This window comes from Melopsittacus undulatus, chromosome 6 (genome assembly GCF_012275295.1).
Source record: "Melopsittacus undulatus isolate bMelUnd1 chromosome 6, bMelUnd1.mat.Z, whole genome shotgun sequence".
NCBI classification, from domain to species: Eukaryota; Metazoa; Chordata; class Aves; order Psittaciformes; family Psittaculidae; genus Melopsittacus; species Melopsittacus undulatus.
Genome location: NC_047532.1, coordinates 73,776,859 through 73,795,949, shown reverse-complemented (window position 1 = coordinate 73,795,949; position 19,091 = coordinate 73,776,859). Strand labels below are relative to the sequence as shown.

Sequence of the window (19,091 nt, the reverse complement as noted above, 5' to 3'; positions counted from 1 at the left end):
CTGTTAGGAGCCGGGCGGTGCTAGAGAGGGGGCGGGGCTTGCAGGAGATCACCAATGAGCGAGCTCCCTGGGTCGCGGGCAACGCCTCTCGTGGCGTCACGGCCGCTGTTGGCCGCTCCGCCCTCCCCGGCCCGTTGCACGAGTGCGCTGCCCGGCCTGAGAATGCGGGAAGGGTTGGCGCTGCCTGGCGGCCCCGGCGCTGCCCCGGGCCCCGGCTTCGCTCCGGTACCCGGGTTCCTGGCCAAGCTCTGGGCGCTGGTAGAGGACCCGCAAAGCGACGACGTCATCGGTTGGAGCAGGGTGAGGGGCGGCCCGCGGGGCCTTGGCCCGGCCGGACACCGCCACCGCCATCCGCGGGGCGGAGAGGAGAGGGGAGCAGAGGGGTTGGGGCGGCACGAAGCGGGTGGCGAGCCAGGGCCAGGATCGGGAAGGCACCCTGGGGAGGCTGCTGGGAGCCCCGGAGCGTTTGGGATGGAAGCGCTGGGGCGGCGCTGCGGGGCTCTGCGGGCGCGGCGGAAATGGTGGCTCCGCCGCGGGGAGTGGGACTGGCCAGGAGGCGGGGCCGGGAGGGGCAGGAGCGGTGGCTGGGAGGGCACCAGGCCTCTGGGAAGCTGGCGGGTCTGGAGTCCTTCGGCCGCCCCGGGCAGCAGCGGGGTGTGACGGCGTGGGCTGACGCTTCAGCGGGGGGGGGGAACTTGTGGCGGGCGGAACCTGTGGGTTGAGGGGCCGGACGCGACCCCGCGGCGGGGGGCGGGCTCTGCCTGTACAGACGCCACGGGGGGATCGGGTCCCGGTGCCAGCATTCCAAATGGCCCTCCCCCAGCGCAGAGCCGTGACGTTCCGTGGGAAACGCACTTTAAGAAGTAATTAACTTGTAACTTTCCCTTCCTGCCATAGGAAGGTTGGGCCGCCTTAGCCTGAGCGCCTTCGGGCGCTGTACGCCTGAGATCTGGTACAGGCATGGCGTTATTTTTACATCCCTTGGAATTTCTCCATTTGTTTTTCCCCAGAGATTCAGCCATTACAAAGGCAAAGAAGAAAATAACCATTTTTGCTCTTTTTGCGACCAACATAAAACTGCCACAAGAGACCTGCCGGGTTTCAGGAAGTTTGAGTTTGAGAATAAGCAAAATCTGAAGCTGCTTCTGTCGTAGTTACACTTCCTCACCGCTGGGCTGTGTGGTCTGAACTTTCTGTAGCTCAGCAACGCTCCTTGATTGTTTTGACTGGTGACATAGTCTTTACAATGGAAGAATCTTGTCAAGGTCTGAGCAAACTGACCGAGGAGATAAAAGCTCTCTAGTGGCATGACTTCCATTGTGCTGGAGCAATAGTTACGTTTCCTGTGGGCAAAGAGAGTGACAGATACACGGGGGTTTCAGAAGGATTTTACTATGGCCTAAGACAAAACTTCAGGGGCTTTAAAACTTCAGGTTTTAAAAAATGCCCATTCAGTAGAAATATTCCTTGTAACTGTCTTTTTGGATCCAACTTTTTTAGTACAGTCCCAGGTACTCCAAAGTGCTCACACAGACTGTTTTGCTCTGCCGTCCCTGTTGATTTATGGTCTTGACACCTTAGAAATATTGTGTCTGTTCTCTGTTACTTCCTAGAATGGTGAGAATTTCTGCATTCTGGATGAGCAGAAGTTTGCCAAGGAGCTACTCCCCAAGTACTTCAAACACAACAATATCTCCAGCTTTATACGACAACTTAACATGTGTAAGCATCAGCTGTTCTTATGCTTCCTTTCTGCCAAGTTCATTGCTATGTGGTATTGATTTGAAATTCTTTAAACAAAACAACTGATTTGGCAGGTCCCTGAAAACCTGAATTCTGGTCTTAAGTTTGCTTTGCAAAAGAAAAGACCAGTAAAGCCTGGCTTAGTTTTTGCTTTCTGTGTTTTGAGCAGTGACTGTAAAAATGTTTAATGTGGTGGTACCTAAAACTTGGATAGTTTTCTGGGCTCCAGTGATAGTGTTAATGGTACCTAGAGGAGCAGAGACTATATCTACACCCATGTATTTAGAATATATTTAAAACAAAAAATAATTGCCTAGATCATGCTGTTGCCTGCATTGCTGTGTTGAAACAGTATTAGTGACGCTGATGGATTAAGCTGGACCGAGTTTCTCATTATGTTTTCTGTGCTCTACATCTGAGCAACATGTAGCATCCCATTACATGTGTACAACTTGTACAGGCAAAGAGCTGGAGGGAGGAGGTGATTTAAAGATGCAGTACAATGTACAGGGCTGCCACACAGCAGGAATAATTTTTTTACAGCAAATAGCCTATGGGCTGAGTGAAGGTACAAACTGCATAGAAGATGGCCATCTTGCTTAGATATTCCATGTGGAGTAAGGGACAGGAACTCTCTGTTCTTACCCAGTAGGTTTGCATGGCTCTCTGACTGATGCCTGTTTAGATTTTGGCTGACGTGAGAAAGCTTACCTTTAGCCTCTTGACACAAGGTGGATGTTGCTGTTTGTGTTAAGTGTTAAGCCTTCATCATTTAGGTGTCAAAGGATAATGCAAACAAGCAGCTGTCAGTTGCCTTGCAGCAAGGGCAAATGCTAGAATGAAAATATTACTGTGAATACATGCAGTGTGATGGCAGCCTCCTTTTCCTGCTGGACCTATTTTAGCTTCAAGTAAAGTTTTCTTATGGTAGTCCTGTTGGGGCACAGTGAAACAGAAATACTTTAACTACGTTAAAATCTTGAACGAGAAGAGATAGAAATTGGTCTGTCAACCGTATTTTGTGTCTACCCTGTGGTACTCGAAACAGGGTTGCAGTGATGGGAATATAGCTGACAATGTCTTTATTTCGTGCAGGCAGTCTGGTATAGAGAAGGTACTCTGTGTGCATGTGTTGCATAGGTGGAGAACTGATTTTTCCTTTTTACTTTATTCTGTAGACCCTGGTGGTACATGACAGCATTTGTTTTGATTTGCAGTTGTTTGGGATTATAGGCATGAAAAGAAAGTTGCACTGTTCCACTGCACCCACTGGGGCAAGATTTTATTCAAGATGTCCTTATAACTGATCTGTAGCTCACTTCTGTGGTTACTAGGACATCACTGTCTTGCTGCAGACACTAGCTGGCCTCTGCCATGCATGCTGTTTGTACGACCTGTGAGGTCATTTGATGGTATTGTAGACATGTTCTCTAGCTGTGAAGACTGGAGCAGTCAAATCACTGAGCACCAAAGAAAAGCTATTTTGGCTTGTTTCCATAGTTCCTGCTCCCACTGACTCTAGTGCTTCAGGTGTTTCAGTAGCCTTGGGTTTTTTTTTAGCTGTATGCTATTACATTCAGCTTTGCACTGGAAGAAATGACTTTGATATGTATCCACAGATGGGTTCAGGAAGGTGATTGCCCTGGAGAATGGTATGATTACAGCAGAGAAAAGCTCAGTCATTGAGTTCCAGCACCCTTTCTTCAAGCAAGGGAAGGCACATTTGCTGGAAAACATCAAGCGCAAGGTATAATCTAAGCATGTATTTACTTCACTTTGCTATGAAAAGTAGCTGTTAAAGAGCATGTCTGGAGCCTTCAAATACTTTACAGCCAACAAATTCCATGGGAACCAAGGTTGTGCATCATGATGCAAGACTTTGTAACTCCATCCTGAATGCCAGGCTTGGCTTAGCCTCCTTATGCCAGCATTTAGACAAAACACACCCTACAATTGGCAGTGCTCTGGAGTAATGCCACATCTTCATAGCTGTCATTCTAGAACCCCTTTTCCACAGAGAATTCGTATACCCACTTACGGCTTAGCATGGTCTTCAATTCTGCCATCATAGAGCTGGTGTCACTAAGTGAAAGAAGCAAAAGAAAATACAACCCTATTTGGGGCTTCTTATTGAAAATTAGCAGGGCATCAGTAATCAGTTCATTTGTGTGACTTTGCATAAATTGCATTATTTCTCCAAAACTGTATTGCCACTAAGCTACACCTTTATTAGTACTTTCCAGTTTTATCTTGTACATTCAGGCCTTGTCTGACCTGTTCGAGCACAGATATTTATCCTCTGTTGGCACTTTAGGGCGCGTAATATCTTCCCTGCCAGAGAAAGAGAGTATCGTGATACATCACATTGACATTTGAACTGCAGAATCTTTTCTTTAGAATGTCATAATATGGTAGCTACATTGCCCAAGTTAATAAAAGCAGAAGATAGGCTTGAGAGTCACAATTGTGTTTTGATTGATTCTCCACTGTGCTGTCTCTGAATGGATTCACAGTGGATTAAATATAGTTGCACAGTTGCTTCTCTGACTCAGGCCTGTGCTTTCCCCAGATGCTGTAACCACTAACTTGGCTTGCACACGTCTCTTGCTGGTATGTTGGGGCTGTCAGCTGATGGTGTTCTGTATGGCACCATGTATTCTAGGTGTGTTGCATTGGGTGGAGTATTCTAGATGGAAAGACAAAAGCTCTAGTTAGTTCCAAGGACATTCATATGAAACTACTGAATAGGTTGGTGAAACATATTCTTTGTTGAACAGGAAATGTTAGTGATTTTTTGCAAAACATCCATTAATTTTCTTGTTCTTTTACTGTCTGAAATGGAGCCAGATTTCAGTACTTGCTCTAAAATGGACTTAAAGCTTCTAACAGGAATGAAAGTTTGAATGCAGGGCTTCCTTTACTCACTCCCTTTTATTGTCAGTTCTGCTGAAATGCTTCAGTCTTGACACCCTTATGTTTAGGTCAGGACTCTAAAGAGAACAATCCCTTACACTTGGGCAGAATGTTTTAGTTTGGCTGTTTTATGGAGGCAGGCTGACAGCATTTGGAATTTCTACCTGTCTCCATCTTTTGGGTGTGTTCCTCATGGAGAGGTGGTATCCTGAAGAGAAATCGGCCATGAATTTCATTGGGGATACAGCTCAATGTACTTTAGTATAATGTATTACCCACAAGAATAGTGAAGCATCTAAAAAGGTAGATGGAGAGGACTGTCAGGCCACTCAGTCAATCCTTTGTTACAAGGATTATGTTAAGAATGTATTTGGCTATTTCTGTGGAGTAGTAACTACATAGCAATTATATTCTGTTTCATCATGAAGCGATGGGATATTTTGTCACACTGGAGATCCATTTCTGACTATCCCATTCTCCTTTGGAAAAAAAGGGTCTGTGAGCCAGCCTGCATGGAAGTTACCTAGCACTTCAGCAGGCCAGTCCCAGATGCTTTCACACATGTCCCCCTCTTGAAATTCAATAGAATAGTAAGAAATACCAGTGTGCTGTAGGCGAGAAGAGACATCTGGTGGCTATCTGGTGCAACTCCATATGGTTCAGTTACAGTTAGCATTTAGCTAAATAATTTTTAAAATGCCCACAAAACCTAGACAGGTAATTCAGGTGTGTGATGCTCCAGACCTGTCTTTATCAAAATCCTGAATTGTGGGTTAGCCATCAGTGCCACCACCACAGAGAGAGATGCTGAAAGAACTGGAAAAGTTAGAGTATGGAAATGTGGGGAGGAGAGAGTGAGCTTTTTGCTTTCTGGTGCTGTGGGCAGAAGAGCAGAATCTGACTTTCTTGAGACAAGTCTCCAAAATTTTGGAATGCCATGAGCAGAGAGGCAGTAGAGCAAACACCAATGGGAATCTGCAATTCAGGTAGTGTGGGATGAATTTTCAAATTGAGTAAGATGTGTCTATTTAGACACCTTTCTCTCCTACCAGGAACTTAACTGAAATGTGTTAGTCCTGTCCTGGCATATTTACCTGCACCTAAAAGGAATATGATTGTCTTGTTCTTACTCCACTATGAATTATGTTTTGTTTTTATTTGGGGTCTTACTCTTTGACACTAGAGAGCAATCTGGCAACAGACCTGTAAGAGCAAACACCCTAGGGAAGGGTATTTTCAGTCAGTGGTAGGTTTTCATCATGAGTGACAAAGGTGAGCCCTCTGTCTACATGTACAAAGTGCTAATCTAATGTTTTCATTGACAACTTTTTTTTTTTGCATACAGTGTAGACTGTCCAAACAACTGTCACCTATAGTAATTGTAATTAAGTGTTACCTAATCTTTTAATGGAGTTTACAGACTAACTACACTGTTCTATAAAGGGAGTATGCAAAGCACTATTTATAGTAAAACGTGTAACCTGGTCCTGTTTTAGGTATCTGCAGTAAGAACTGAGGATCTCAAGGTCTGTGCAGAGGATTTGCACAAAGTGCTTGCTGAAGTCCAAGAAATGAGAGAGCAGCAGAACAACATGGATGTCAGACTGGCTAACATGAAGAGGTAGACTCGTCTGTTTCAGAGGCACTTATGTGTTGAGTGTTGCTTAGGTCTAATGGAGCTTGACTTGAAATGTGGGGTTCATTTAACCTGGAAACGGGTAAAGCTGTATTTTTTCTAAGAATCCCCATTCCATCCCACACAACATTCTGTACCTTGTTTCATTTTATAATTCAGTTGCAGACCAGAGATGAAGACTGGGAATTTTTTACCTGTTTTGAGATTTCATTTTGGTTGCCATCACCTGTAGTAGTTTTCTAGGACATCAAAGAACTTCCTTTTCAAAACAAAAATAACCCAGGATTAAATGAGGTTTGGGAGAATTAGCTTTTGGTTTTCTTTCTAACTGGAAGTGACTTTGCATGTCCTAATCAGATTCTTTTTGTACAGGCACTGGTAATTCATTCAGGTCATTGGTATGCACGCAGGTGTCAACTAATGTTCAGGAGGTACCTTCACTCCCTCTATTCTTTGAAACCAACCAACCAGACAAACAAAACCCATCAAAGGCTAACTTTGAAACTGTTCTCAGATGGTCTCTGTTACACTCAGCCTGTTTTCAAACACTGAGTTTTATTCTAAGGTTTTAAGGCTTTGAAGGAATACTGCAGATCAGGATTATTGATGGAGCAGAAGAGATTGAGAATGTCCTTACTAGTGAGAGTTTGGTTCTGCCTGATGGAAAATTGAGCCAATTTAACACAGAGTTTGTACTAGTGGATTGGATTAACTGATTGTTAGTTATCCATGGAAGGAATGTCGCCATTGGTCCTGCAAGGTACTGCGAAAGTTTGAAAGCTGTAAAACTAGAGCATATAAAGTAAACTCTGTTCATCCTCTGTCTTCTGATTTATTCTGCATTGCAGAGAAAATAAGGCCCTGTGGAGAGAAGTGGCAGTTCTAAGGCAGAAGCACAGTCAACAACAGAAGCTGCTGTCTAAGGTACCATTGCAGCATCTTCAGTGCTACCATCCTTATTCCTGCCTCTATGATACTTCATGGCATTCTTTGCTTATGTAGAATGACAAATGACACAGAGCTGAACAGGCTGTATTAATACAGCATAAAGAAAATGTTCACAGTTCTTGAGTGTCCCAGAAGTAGCACAGCAAAGAACCACAAGCAAAACATTAAGGAAAAGTTGTAGGAAAAAAGGATTTGCTTGTGTTTGAAATCTCAGTGATTTTCGTTTGGAGAGAAATCAGTAAATCAAGCTGACCTGGGGTAAACTTGAGGCTGGAGGCAGCGCATGGTAACAGGAACCTAAAACAAGAGATTGCAGGCACATGGAATGGAGTCTGTGAAAGATCTTGGACCAAGACAAAATTAGCCCATTTAAGAAGTCAACTTCCATCACAGAAAGTATAGGAGCTTCTGCACTGAAACAGATTTTCTCTGGTTTATCCCTCAGCTCTTTCTGGTCTGGAATCCTCTAGTGATTTGTGGTATTATATTACATTTAGGAAAAAAAAAAAAGCCAAAACTGTCCAAGTGGGGTATTTTTTCAGTGCCATCGGTAACTGTTGTTTTGGGTTTTAAGACACAAACAGAAAGGGATTTGTAATTTGCCTACTAATTTCAATCACATAACTACATAATTTTGTAGTAAAATCTGAATTAAGTTAACATTAGGATTGCTGTGCTGACTACTTGGTTTTTGTTTGTATGTTTTTCCTTTTTAGATTCTTCAATTTATACTAAGTTTGATGCAAGGAAATTATATTGTTGGGGTCAAAAGAAAAAGGTAATTACTGGATAGTTCAAAAACCAGTTTAAGATATGAATTATAGGGACAAATCAGCTTCTAGGAGCAAGATACTTAAAGTTTTTTTTTTTTGAAGTGATATTTTAATCATTTGTATATTCAAACTTGCATAAAGCATCAAATTAAGATTTCCACTTCTTTGTCACTAAGAAAATTGCTGGGAAGAGACTATACATCTTGAATTCTGAAGGGCAGAGTTGTGAAAAATAGCACTCTTTCAAAATGTAACAAAAAGTTTGTTTAGAGTGCAGCCACCAGCAGTACACTTGGTAAAAAGCATTTCTAAAGGCCAGCTATCTTAGAAGTGGAAAAATGATTGTTCTTACCATTACTGCATGTATTTGTTATTGCTACAGCTTTTTACTGCGGGACTGTATACTAAAGCCATGTTTTGTCTCAGGTCTCTAACAGATGCTGCAGGTGCTTCACCTTCGAAATACAGTCGTCAGTATGTTCGCATACCTGTTGAAAGTGGCCAAGCAGTAAGTTTTCCCAGGGAAGGAGTCGATGGGTTGGACAGGATGATACACAGTAGTCTCAAAGTATTTCTTGTAACTCTTAATATCCTAGTCTTACATTCAGATGCACTCCATTTTGAAATGGGCAAGTTTAAAGCATTGCTATCATGGAGGTCAGTACAACTAGTAAAAGATGAACTCTGAGCAGGACAGAGAATGTGCAAAAAGAAAGAAAGAAAAAAAAAGACCTTAAAGACCCTTTTGTTTTACTCATTCTACTCATTCTATTTGCTGTATCCTGCAGATGGCTTTTTCTGAACATAGTGCAGATGACGAGGATGGAAATGGTACAGGTCTCATCATTCGAGATATCACCGATACTGTGGAAAATGCCACCAGTGTTCTCCCTGCTGTGGCACACACAAGTGGCAGAGCCAGGTACGTTTAAAGGATGTGGAAGTATTTATGCCTAGGTTGTTACTAGGTAGTTATGTTTGTGTAAGTGATCCATATGAATTCTGGGAAGCAGCTTCTCTGAATTTTTACTCCATTTGTGCATGATAGGCCTGTTGGTATGCTGCCTTTTTTACCACATGTAGCATTGGTCATGGAGAGCAAAGATTTTTAGGAGCTCATGTCTCTTCAGGAGTACCTGAAAGGCTGTCAAGCTGATTGTGCTTGAAGTTTAATTTTCTGATGCTTTTCTGTCTATTCAACAAATAAGCACATACTAACTTTTTGACTGAATAAGGACATGAATGCATATATTGATTAGAAATAAACAATACAAAATGTATCTAAATTAGTAATTTCTCCTGTGTGTTGTTTCTCTTTGGGTCGTATTTTAGAGAGCCACAGGCCCCTGTGGATCCTGGCTTACCTATTTGTCAAGTATCACAGCCAAATGTGTTAAATTGTGCAGAATCTGTCCCACCAGTTCATATAAATGATGTCAACAAACTTGGTGAAATAGGAAATGTTGCTGTGGAACTCCATACTGCACAACCTAATACTCCAGAAGACCCCGTATCAGTGATTGACTCCATCTTGAATGAGAGTAACTCTGGAAACCAAAATGATCCTTTGCTGGACAGGTATTAACTTGTTTCTGGAAATTGTTATGCCGTTATCATCTTGTGGGATCTTGTCAAAGTTCCAGGGGATGTGTTTAGCAGAACATTGTGATTTAGGTCTTTAAATGTTGTTGAACTGAATTGTTTTCTCCTTTGTTGGTAGGTCTTTAAAAAGACAAGTGTTAGCGTTGCACACTAAAAGCAGGGCACATTCATCTGTCATGTCTCTGATAATGAGTATGCCTGATTTCTGTATCAACCTGTCACTGTGCACACACCTGACAGTCACTACAATTAAAACCTTAGTAACATTCTTTATGAGTTTCAGGTGTAAGTTTTGGTCCCAAGCTGGTACGCCAGTTACCGCATAAGTCCAAATTATGACTGATGCAATTTCATACGTAAGGGTCCTGAAAGTTCAATCCACGATGTCTTCTCTGGCTCTGGTGCTTTCATTATTCTTGAATAATGTATCAAAGCAGGTCGTTCCTTTATCTTCACTGCTGTGAGGGTGGTCAATGGTATCTGGTACAGTCCGCTCCACTTTTCCTGTAGAGGATCTCCTGAAAAATTCTTAACATAAACCCAGTCTCCAGATCTGAAAGGGTGAATTGGATAATCCAAACCTCTTGCTCTTGTCCCTGATACTCTCTTATTTATCTCTTCTGGTTGTTTTCCCAGATTGATCAGAAACTGTCAGAGATAGCTTTCTTCCACTTCCTGAAGACTTTCTCCTTTAAACTGGGACTGATACAGTCTTCCATATAAAACTTCAAATGGGCTAACCTCTTATTTCGACCGAGGTTTAGTTCAAATTCTTAATAGAACCAGTGGTAAAGCTTGATACTAATATAAATTTGTTTCCTGACATATTTTACTAATCTGTTGTTTAATCAAATGGTTCATCTTTTCTACTTGTCCACTGGCTTGAGGCCTGTAAGGAACATGTAGTTGCCAATCAATTTCCAACTTTTGCTAATTTCTTGTAACAATTTTGCACTAAAGTGTGAGCCTCAGAAGAAATTGCAGCTAGTACTCCAAAACGAGGTATTATCTCGTTTCATAATGTTTTAATCAGTTGTCTTGAATTATTTATCCTACAAGGGAATGCTTCTGGCCAGCCAGAAAAAGTATCTGTTAACACCAACAAATATCAATAACCCTCTTTTCTCAGTAATTCAGAAAAATCTATTTAGCACTGCTGTCCCGGATAACTTCCCCTCCCAGTTGTACCAATTTGATTTCTATTTTCAGTTTTAGGATTATTCTTAAGACAGAGCTGACATTGTTTTGTCACTAATTGAACTATGGTGTATAGATTCCTTCCTACAATTTGTTTAAGTATTAATAGAAAGAGTTTATTATGTTCCTCCTGAGCTAACTTCCAGAATTAGTTATAGGGGATTATAATTCGCCCATCAGGTATCTGAGCCCAGCCCTCTTTGTTTTCCTGTCCTTTTAGATCTTCAAACAATTTTCTATCCTGTTTTGAATACCTAGGTTTAGATTTCTCAATTGTTAGTTTGCTATCAGGGATTAAGGACATGATTTTACATTGTTCAGCTGCTCATTTGTCTTCAGAATTGGCCAGATTATTTCCAATTTTGTGATCAGTCACCTTGTTGATGCCCTCCACAATACATAACAGCTACTTCTTCAGGTAGCTGAACAGCTTCCAGTAATTGTAGAATTTCTGTAGCATGTTTAATCTGTTTCCCTTGTGTGTTCACAAGTCCTCGTTCTTTCTGGGTAGCACCGTGTGCATGTACCATACGAAATGCATATTTAGAATCAGTCCAAATATTTATCCTTTTGTCTTCAGCCAGTTCCAGGGCTCTCATTAATGCTATTATTTCTGCCTTCTGGGCAGAAGTGTTCACAGGTAAATGTTTAGCTTCTGTTACCTGTGAAGTGGTGGTAACAGCATATCCTGCCTTTCCTTCACCATTTTTCATGAAGCTACTACCATCAGTAAACCAAGAATCAGCATCTTCCAGAGGTTTTTCTTTCAAGTCTGGTCGGCTTGAGTATACAGTCTCTATAGTGATGAAGCAGTCATGTGGTGGTGGTTCTGTCAGTTGTTCCTGCAAAAAGGATGCAGAACACCATAACAGTGGATCCAAAGTCTGCACCATTCAATCATTCTCAGGAATGTCTGGAGCTCCTTGACGGTCAACCATCATGGAGTCTGACAAACAGCTTGTTTTCTAGCAGCTCCAAGTTCTCTCTCTCTTGTTATTTCATATCCTAGGTAGAAAACTCAGGTTTGGATTAGTTGAGCCTTTTGCTTGAATACCTGATAACCATTCAGTCCCAGAAAATTTAACGATTCCACCATCCACTGGATATATTCTTCGTTTGTTTCAGTAGGAATTAATAGGTCATCCTAATATTGTAATAGAGTCCCCATCTGAGTAGGTGGCTTCTGTAATTCTAGTTCTCATGCTAACTGATTTCCAAAAATGGTTGGACTGTTTTTAAACCCCTGAGGTAATACTGTCCAAGTGAATTGAGTTTTTCTTCTTGTGTCAGGATTTTCCCATTCGAAAGCAAATAATTTTGGCTTTCTTTGGCTCATGGTAAGCAAAGGAAAGAGTCATTTAAATCCAGGATGGCAAACCATTTCTGATTTAATTTTAGTTTGGTCTATAAGGTATATGGATTAGCCACTACAGGGTGGATGTCCTCTACTATTTTATTTATTGCCCTTAAATCTTGAACTAGCCTATAGCTTTTCCCATCTGCTTTCTTTAATGGTAAAATGGGGGCGTTACATTCTGATTCACATTCCACTAATTAAAAATTTATCAATTATTTCTTTAATTCCCCTTCTATCTTGTATCCTTAAAGGGTACTGTTTTATTCAAACCGGGCAGGCCTCCCTTTTTATTTTGATTTTAATAGGCAAAGCATTCTTCAGCTTACCTGGAATTTCTGATGCCCAAACTCCTGGGTATACCTGATTGAGGATTTCTTCTACTTTGGGGGAATTGGACTTCCTGATTTCCTGTTGAATTAATGACACACTCAAAGCTTCACACACTAGCCCTAATACTGCAAATTACTGGCACTGCCAAGTGCTGCCAAACAGTGGATCAAGAGTAGTGATTTCAGGAGACCACCATGTGCTGCTTTGTCTCTGAGAACTGGGTATGGATTTGTGTTTATGATAGTCTGATGTTTCACTTTCTTTGCCCCTCATTTTTGCAAAGGTTAATTTCCTTTGTGCGTTGTCAGGTCAGATTCGCCTCAGGATCAAAATCATGCAGGCTGTGGTTTCATGTGCAGCAGCATGTTTAAGCAGTTCCCAGCTCTGCACAGCCCCTAAGCTTTATCAGTGCTGTCATTTGTATGACTGCAGGGTGAGGTGGGTTAAGGAACAAACATTAGTTCTTTCTCCTGACAGCTTTTCTACTGTGGTTAACTTCAGGTAAGAAGTGCTGAGATGATGTGTCACAGCACTTGCTGAGACCTGAAGGCCTTTTAATGTCTCATCTCATTGGCATTGCAGCATGGGGTGATGCATTGGAACTGTCTGCTGCTGGTAGTTAAGTATTCCAGTGAAGGAGGTAGCTTGCAGCACAGCAAAGAGTTCAGTACTGGTGCTGTGCGTGCAGCTCCCTTTCCACTTCATTCAGTGTCCCTTGTATCATGCTCTGTCCATGGAAATGCATACGATTTGGCAACAATCTGATGTTTCAGTATAGGAAAATAGGTAGTGTTCCTTCAGATCCAGATTGTTTCCAGCTCTTTGTTATAATTTGTTGTCCCCAGGTGAAAGCCATCGGACCTTATTTTAAACAGATGTTGGTCTATAGTCTGGGATCCAAGAACATTCAAAAGATATTAAAATGAAGGAGGAAGTAGGTATGGAAGGAGGAACTGCCTTTTGATATGGTAGCTGTTATTGTACTTGCAGTTCAGATAGTCTTCCCTGTACCTGTCCTTCAAAGAGCTGAACCGTGAAAAGTGATAAAGGAATGTGGTTTCATTAATTTGGCAATAAGCTGTTCTAGAATGTGAGCAACCTGCCTGTCATGTACAAGAAGGTCCTAACAACTGTTTCTTACAGCACTATATAATTTTGTCTTTTTAGAGAAGAAATTCAGGATTTTCTTAATTGCATCGATGCCAACCTTGAAGAGCTTCAGGCAATGTTATCTGGGAAGCAGTATAACTTTGGTTCTGAAGCTTTCAATGATGTGAGTGTCTTTGCACTTTTTATGATTTCTGAAAAATACTGATGAGGATGCATCATGAAATTTTACTGGTTTATTCCATGTTGTAGTGGGCAAGGGGAGGGGGAAATTCTGAAAAGCAAGTAGCTATGAATAGAATGTGACATAGGCATTCTAAGAGTCTTTAACATGGTACAAGGTAACATTGAGAGCCTTTTTCAGTTCATACAGTACATCTGTTACACAGAACTCAAGGAGGGGGGGAAATGGAAAAAATTGAACTCCTCCTTCTCAAGCCTTCGCCACTTATCGCATCCTGATTATGTGGTTATGCATTTATAATATGGAATGAAACTCAGCCATACACCTGGAATCGCTGGGCAACATAGTGTCCTTCTCTTCTGTGACCTCAGTTTACCATCACAGGGTAAAAGGATATTGCTGTCAGCCTGTGAGGGAGCTACCTTCCTTGTGTAGATGGTGTGCTCTTTATCATGCTTTCCTTTCAGGACCTGTCTGAAGTTTGTTTTAAGGGCCTTATTATATGATGTATGGTCTGGTTTTGGTTTGGGTTTTTTTTTCAGACACTTAATCCTGAGCTGCCAGCCCTGGATATGAACTTGATGGAAACTTCCTCTGGTATGGAAAATGTAAGAGTAAGTTTTTCTTCGATGATGGGGAGGGTTAAAATGATGTTGAGAGCTAAAATTTCACTGATGCAGTTTGAGGATAGGCACTGAATTAATAGCACGATATGAAACTACAATTTTATCTTGTCCTGCTGACTTAATGTTTTCAGTTACATATATTAATTCAGTTGTCATATATGAATTTAAGCGGGTTCTCAAGATAATTTCAAATGTTATGTTCCTAGCTGTATTAATACAGTCAGTGGGCTGACTTAAACTGCCACTTTGCTTTGAATAACCTGTTCTTTGCTTTCTGAACACACGTGGGAACATAAGGAAGAGGGAAACAAACTGGTGTGTGTTGAATTAGCTGCCTATATTGAGGAATTTTTTATTCTTATCTATTACTTCTGTACCTTCTGTTTAGAATTAGAAGGCTAGAAAATCATCTCTTTTTGATCAGTGTATTGAGAGCACTTTCTTGGTTTATTTTTCTAGCCTCAGGGATTCCCATGGTGTCTTTTAGCCAAGTAATAACTAGATCTGGGGTTATAATTTAGATGGGATTGTGTCTTCAGTCTGCCTGAAGACTGAATGAAAAGTACTAAATGAAAAATATAATGCAATATACTGTATTTATTCTCATCATGGCTATATGAAATTTCCTCAGAGGATGTACAAAAGTTCAGTGTCAATTTACTTATCTTGGTTCAGTTCCTAGAATCGACTCATGTTAGAAAAAAAAGACAAAACCCTTGCAAGTGTCATTTATTTTGTAGTTCTAAAATAATATTTAGTCTAATAATAATATTTAATCTTAGGACTTCCTAGTCGTAAGAGTTTAGACTACAACGGCAAAATGCAGCTGTATTCAAGCAGTGCTTGCAAGATTTAATTATATTTATGAAATCGTGTTTAACAGCACTATTTCCTCAAGATGGACAATAATAAAACTTCTGATTTGGAAGTTAAATAAATGTTTGCTAGTCAGAAACTTGTTTGGCTTTAGTAAGTTGTTTGTCTGTATTTGTCCATGCCCTCTCCTGAGAGCTCCTGCTTGCTGGCCCTCATGTCAACAATGGGCTCATTGATCAAGTGTCCCAGTTCTCTTCCCTCCTCCTTTCACCTCTAATTTTGTTAACCAGTCAGTGGAGATTTTGATTTTGGTTTTGTTATTTTTGTTGTTTTCAGTATTCTTACTCTATCCATTTTGTTCAGATTGTAAACTTGGCAGAGAGCACTGAAGACCTGGGATCAAGTGAGACAGAAACAGCAGGAAGCAAAGGTGGGCAGGAAGGAACGCTGGGAGCTGTGTCAGCTCCAAACTCTTACAAAACTCTGTATTGAAATGAAATCTTTGTAGCGAGTATTGTCATTTATCTCCTTTTTGGTCTGGGCTTAAAATTTTTATAACACTAGGATGTTTCATTGATCATGATGAAGCTGCACTTCAGTCTTAAGAGCCCCCATCCTGTGCCCCGTGTTGGAGTTTACCATTTCTTTTTCTTATACATGACACAGTGCCACAATAGAGAGTAGAACTGCAAACATCCTTGTGGAAGTATCTCTTACACGGGCTATAGCCCCCACAAATGCACTCATTTTTCTACTTCTGTGCTGCCATTGCATGCCATATGCAGTAGGGGGCTTGGAGTTCACTTCAGATTCTCAACAGACACAGGAGCCTTAGCTCCACTCTTGCAGCTGTGCGTTTAGTCTATCAGACCTCAGCTGTATGCGTTTTCTCTAGTGAACCAAATTTTGAAGCAGCCTCTCCAATTTTCCTGGTCTTTCCTTGCCACTTACATGACACAGGAGCCTGGAGTTTAAACTGTTTGTTTTCCCTCAGATATGCAGCTGATACAGTACAGGGCCAATCCTCTGCTTTCATTATTTGAAGAACTACCTTCAGGTGAAGCTGCAGGGAAGATAGATGACCCAAAAGACCTTCTACTGCCTCCACTGGAGGAGAAACCTGCTCTTCATCCTCCATCGGGTAGTGGAACTGTCTTGCCGCTAGCAGCTCCAGCAAGCCAAGCTGAGCATCTGGATGCTCTGGGAATGGGTGACCCACCTCTCCTCTCAGAAGATGGAAATGGAGAGTATAAACTGTTTCCACTCTTGCTCCTTAGTCCTGTTGCTAACTTCATAGAAGAGGCCTCTGAAATAGAAACTTCCTGAACTCACATCGCACCTGTAACTGGCTTAGCAATGAGAAATAGATAGCAAAGTGGATCAGCAAGAAGTTTGACCTTTCTCCTCGCCTGCTTCCTGGGTGTCATATTCTATATGGACAAATTAAAGTTCTCTTCAAGCAAAGAGCACATCTAGAAAAACTGAAAACGAGGTCAAAGCAAGAGCTGGTGGGAGTGAAGGCACTGGGGGGGGGGGGGGAAGAGAAAAGCCTTCTTATAAGCATACCACAACATATTCCATAACTTTTTATCCAGTATCTTTATTGCAAGAGGAGATTTGTTTGTATCCTGTTTGTAAAATTTGGCTGGTTTTTCTTTTTTTTTTTCTTTTTGGAAGGGGGGGATGTGTTGGTTGGTTTTGTTTTATTAGCTGAATAGTAATGTGTGTAATATTTTAAACATGGGTTTTACTCTTCCTGAGAGCCTGTTTATTTCTGTATTTTTAATTTTGTTTTCAATTTGAGATATCTTTTTTTGATAGTTTATGGCTATAGTTGTTTGCATCTGCTTACATCACTTCCGTACTCCTAGATTTGCTCCTAGGTACAGGGAACATTTTTCCTATGGAAAATTACATTTTAACGGTGGAATATTACTTTTTAACATGCTAGCACACATCCATTGCCACGGATTGTAGGTATTGTGGTAGGAAGTGCTCGCCACCCTGCATAGCGTTGATTTCTCATGCACATTGCATGGCAGTTCTTCTAGGATAGCTTGCGCCTAGCTCACAGGTCATGTGTCCTCAGAAATTTTGAGTAGAACTGATTCATGTCTAGTAAAGTCCAGCAGCTTCCCTTAAATGGGGGAATTAAAAACAAAAAAAGGATTCATGGGGTAACTTGCATTGACATAGGTCATTCATTACATTAAGGTTTCTCTTCTGCTTGTGGTAACTGCTTGTTTACCTGACCCTACATGAGCACTGGACTTTTTTTGCTTGTGGAACCTTTAAGCTAAATTAACCAGCTGCATTTGAGTCCTTGGACAGCAAATTACAAAAACTAGTGTCTGCTTAATCAAAAACATCTTTCCCCAAAATTCCTTTCTGCGCTGTGTTCCTAACTTCTTTGAGCAGCTGTAATGCAGACATCAGCCCCTAGTGTCAGTGAAGTAGAAAATTTTTCACTGATACCAGGTTTGTAGCAGTCTACCGCTAGCCCACGCAAACCTGAAATTTGCTGTGGTGATACCAAACTGATGGGGCTAGAAGAGCCTGGAGACAGGTAAAAAACCTGTTGTATAATTTCATGTGATGTTTCCTACCAGCACAATTACTTGAAATTTATTTCAGTTTTAGGAATTCAGGCTACCTACAGGCTTTATTCTCTCCAGAGTTTCTGAACTTGTAAGTTTTGAGTTCTTTTATATTCAAGAACCCAATTTGATATTCTGAAGCCTAGTAGATAATGCATGATGTCTATGCTGGGCTTAATTGGATTTGTGCTTCATTGTCAAATCTTTTGGTGCAGAGGAGGATCTTGCTACTGAGTGTGTGTATGTGTGTAATGCTTTTACAGTGTCATTTTATTCTCATGCTTCTGTAACTGTTCCTTACCTCATGCCCTCTCACGTTTGTATCTTTTAAATTGCCTTTTGTCAAGTTCATCTTATTCTAGCCTTTTTCAGTCTTTCATTTGCTTACTTCTTGAGACAAAGGGCTGAATAGTTTCAAGTTTTCATGAGCTAAAGGGAGAGAGGAAATGGGTGAAATGCATTTCTGTCTTGGGTTCAGGTTTGCTTTTATTGTTTTGGGGTTTTTATTTCTTCCCAAAGGTCTCATTTCTGCCAAGAGTTGAAGCAGTAAAAAGTAGGCTTTTCTTCTGTGCTGTTTTGACAGCACTGTGCAGACAACCACATTCTTTGAGAGGCTGATCTTCTGACTTCCTGAACAGGTTAGACTGAAATGTAGTTCCTGTTATGGATTACTGTCATGTTCTTCCATCACAGAGTCCTCTGATCTCAGTGTATCTCACCATCAGATATTTGATCTGGTTGCATATAAGTTTTTTAATGCACTTTGTCTCTTAAGAAACCAAAGCTTAAGAAAACTGCAAATACAAACTTGTGTGTCTGTGTCTGGTTTATGTAGTGGTCTAGGAAAAGTGTTTGTTTATGCAAGTTTCCTAAAAAAATAAAAATAAAAATATGATAATGGAAAGGGGAAGGCTGAGTAGAAAGAAAAATCCACATCCTGAAATAATTAAATGCAAGAATTGCAAAACCATTACTGTGTTTCTTGTACATTTGTTCTGTTTGTTCCTCTGTGTGTGCTAATACTTCCCAAACTGGTTTACTGAATTTTCTAGAAAGGAGAGCTGTAGTGCTCTCCAGAGTATCTTACTAGGCTGGCTCAAAAGTAACTGACATGCTAAGCATAGCCTGACACCTGTTTGCAGAGGTGTCAGCCTGAGAAAGGAAGAAAGATAAGGTTTATTATTAATTTATATTCAACATACCATAGAATTAAAGCTTGTGGGAATGGGATTGACCACCACTGACAGTGAAGGGCCAGGCTG

The 19,091-nt window shown here is 41.2% G+C and overlaps 1 protein-coding gene across 2 annotated transcripts; it reads left to right on the top strand.

Moving 5' to 3' along the window:
- The first annotated feature begins 162 nt into the window (after positions 1 to 162).
- LOC101881417 (heat shock factor protein 3-like) lies at positions 163 to 18,799 on the top strand. Of its 2 annotated transcripts, XM_034063998.1 has the most exons (13): positions 163 to 300; positions 1,614 to 1,722; positions 3,363 to 3,490; positions 6,153 to 6,277; positions 7,141 to 7,216; positions 7,957 to 8,018; positions 8,440 to 8,521; positions 8,802 to 8,935; positions 9,346 to 9,591; positions 13,667 to 13,772; positions 14,333 to 14,398; positions 15,596 to 15,662; positions 16,227 to 18,799. In XM_034063998.1, the coding sequence occupies exons 1-13, from the start codon at positions 163 to 165 to the stop codon at positions 16,556 to 16,558; spliced, it is 1,671 nt and encodes a 556-aa protein (XP_033919889.1). In that variant the 3' UTR covers positions 16,559 to 18,799. The 2 variants fall into 2 exon arrangements, with proteins under 2 accessions (XP_033919889.1, XP_033919890.1); XM_034063999.1 differs by lacking the exon at positions 3,363 to 3,490 and having other exon boundaries at positions 166 to 300.
- Positions 18,800 to 19,091: the final 292 nt, after the last annotated feature.

What these genes read in the sequence shown, in the direction of transcription:
- LOC101881417 (XM_034063998.1), top strand. Translation starts at nt 163, where the DNA reads ATGCGGGAAGGGTTGGCGCTGCCTGGCGGCCCCGGCGCTGCCCCGGGC. An exon ending in TATACGACAACTTAACATGT is followed by an intron (nt 1,723 to 3,362) that starts GTAAGCATCAGC and finishes ATGTATCCACAG; the next exon opens with ATGGGTTCAGGAAGGTGATT. An exon ending in AGACTGGCTAACATGAAGAG is followed by an intron (nt 6,278 to 7,140) that starts GTAGACTCGTCT and finishes TCTGCATTGCAG; the next exon opens with AGAAAATAAGGCCCTGTGGA.